We start from the raw sequence: 1751 nt of genomic DNA on the forward strand, positions 1-1751 counted from the left end.
GAGTGTCTCTTTGGGCCCCCCGGTGTAGCCACTCGGCCTGTCCTCCAGCTGCCCTGGCTCTCTGCAGCCCACTCAGGGACATGGCAGCGTCACTGTGCTGGCACCCCTGGTGGCTCCCACACCCTGTCCCCTGCCTGTCTGGCCCCCAGCGGCCTCCCTCCTGCTCACTCAGCTACGAGTGGCCACCTCGAGGCCCAAGGGCTCTGTGTCCACTCCACCCCGGGACCCTGGTTCCTGCCGTCCGCCTGTCTCTCCGCCAGCTCAGCCCCCTCGGCTGAGGGCTTAGGAGCGGACCCTGCTTTCTCTCTGTCCACTGAGAGAGGTGTTGGGTCCGCTGTGCCGATCAGTGCTGGCTGCTTCTCCCCGTCTCCGGGGCTGCAGCCGGGCAGCACTCCGCCCCTGCCGAGCTCCTGAGGGCGAGCCCGATGCAGGACCATTCCTGTTTGGCCCGGCCGATCCGGCCCAGCGCCTCCAAGTTCTCCACGCTGGCTTCTGGCCCTGTCAGCTACGACCTCGGCGTGACTTGAGGCTCCCCACCTTCCGGCCACCCTTCACCTTCCAGGGTGGGCTGCAGGGGGTGGGGCAGTGGGAAGCGCCCCGGCTCCCTGTAGGCCAGGACCACTCTGCATCCATACACAGGGCAGTGGCCCCAAAGGCCGTGCAGCCATTCCTCACCACCACCAGACGACAGACGGCAGCTGGCCCGTCCCCTGGGGGTGGTCGAGACTCTGAGGGCAACTTTCAGGCTACACTCACCTTGGGGTCTTTCTTCAGACGGAGGCAGTGGCCCCAGTGTGGGGTCAGGGACTGTGGGGCCACGCCCCGGTGCCGCAGGTGGAAATACTGCCCGTCAGGAAAGATCTGGGGAAGGGGGGCATGGCAGCACTGGGACCACTCCCCATGGAGGGGCCTGCTGCGGGGTGGGACTACCCGTGTCCTCTGCGAGTCCTGAGAGCTGAGAGTGGCCAAAGAGAGGGTGGGCTGGGGCTTCTGGAGGCCCTTGGAGGAGCCCTCCCAAACGTGGGGGCCTGGGGTCTTCCAGGGTCCCCTCTTCCTCACCAGCCGGTCCCACCCACCTGCCCTAGGTTGACGAAGCCCAATTTGCGTGCTAGGCGCTGGGCCTCCGGGTAACCCAGGGATACCCGCACGGCCCAGCTGCTAACGTAGATGGGGGCCCTGGCCGAGGCCCACCCTGGGGCCAGGAGGCCAACGAGGGCCAGACCCAGGGCCAAGGTCAGGCGCAGCCAGAGCGAAGTCGGGGCGGGCCGCATGGCGGCGGGGGCGGGGCCGCGGCGGGGGCGGGGCCTCTGAGAGCCCCTCCCTCCGGTCAAACCGCCAGGAGGGCCTCGGCGCCATAGCAACCCCGCAAGGCTTCCGAAAAAGGCCGAACTCCGCTGAAGCCTCAGTCTCCCATTCGTACAAGAACTCAAACCTTGTAAACCACAGACGGGCTCATTGCTACAACGGACTCCACCCCTTCATTGGCCACACCCACTTTCATCCACACCCCGCCTCTGAGAATCAGCCCTGCGTCCGGCTGTGGCCAACCAACATCGTTCTTTCGAGTAAGTCCTGCCTCCTCCATCTAGCTCCGCCCTGTCCCCGCCCCCACACTATGCCCCGCCTCCTTTATGATCAGACCCCGCCCCTTCTCCGTCCCACCAATGGATCTTTTCCCATTTCTCCAATCAACTCTGGCCTTGCTCCGGCCCCTCCCACCCGCTCCGCCCCCACCTCAAATCTCTCTCCCC

General features: G+C 66.4%; 1 protein-coding gene across 1 annotated transcript in view; it reads right to left on the reverse strand.

The window, feature by feature from the left end:
- Positions 1–1278, reverse strand: part of PCSK4 (proprotein convertase subtilisin/kexin type 4) — a 6990-nt gene extending 5712 nt beyond the window's left edge. The window contains exons 1-2 of the mRNA XM_006171767.3: positions 1077–1278; positions 757–861 (exon numbers count right to left, since the gene is read on the reverse strand). Of these exons, the coding sequence (XP_006171829.1) occupies positions 757–861; positions 1077–1271 (300 nt within the window). The 5' untranslated portion in view covers positions 1272–1278. The remainder of the gene's footprint in view (positions 1–756; positions 862–1076) is intronic.
- Positions 1279–1751: the final 473 nt, after the last annotated feature.

Source organism: Tupaia chinensis, unplaced genomic scaffold (genome assembly GCF_000334495.1).
Source record: "Tupaia chinensis unplaced genomic scaffold, TupChi_1.0 Scaffold149964_1, whole genome shotgun sequence".
Classification (NCBI taxonomy): domain Eukaryota; kingdom Metazoa; phylum Chordata; class Mammalia; order Scandentia; family Tupaiidae; genus Tupaia; species Tupaia belangeri.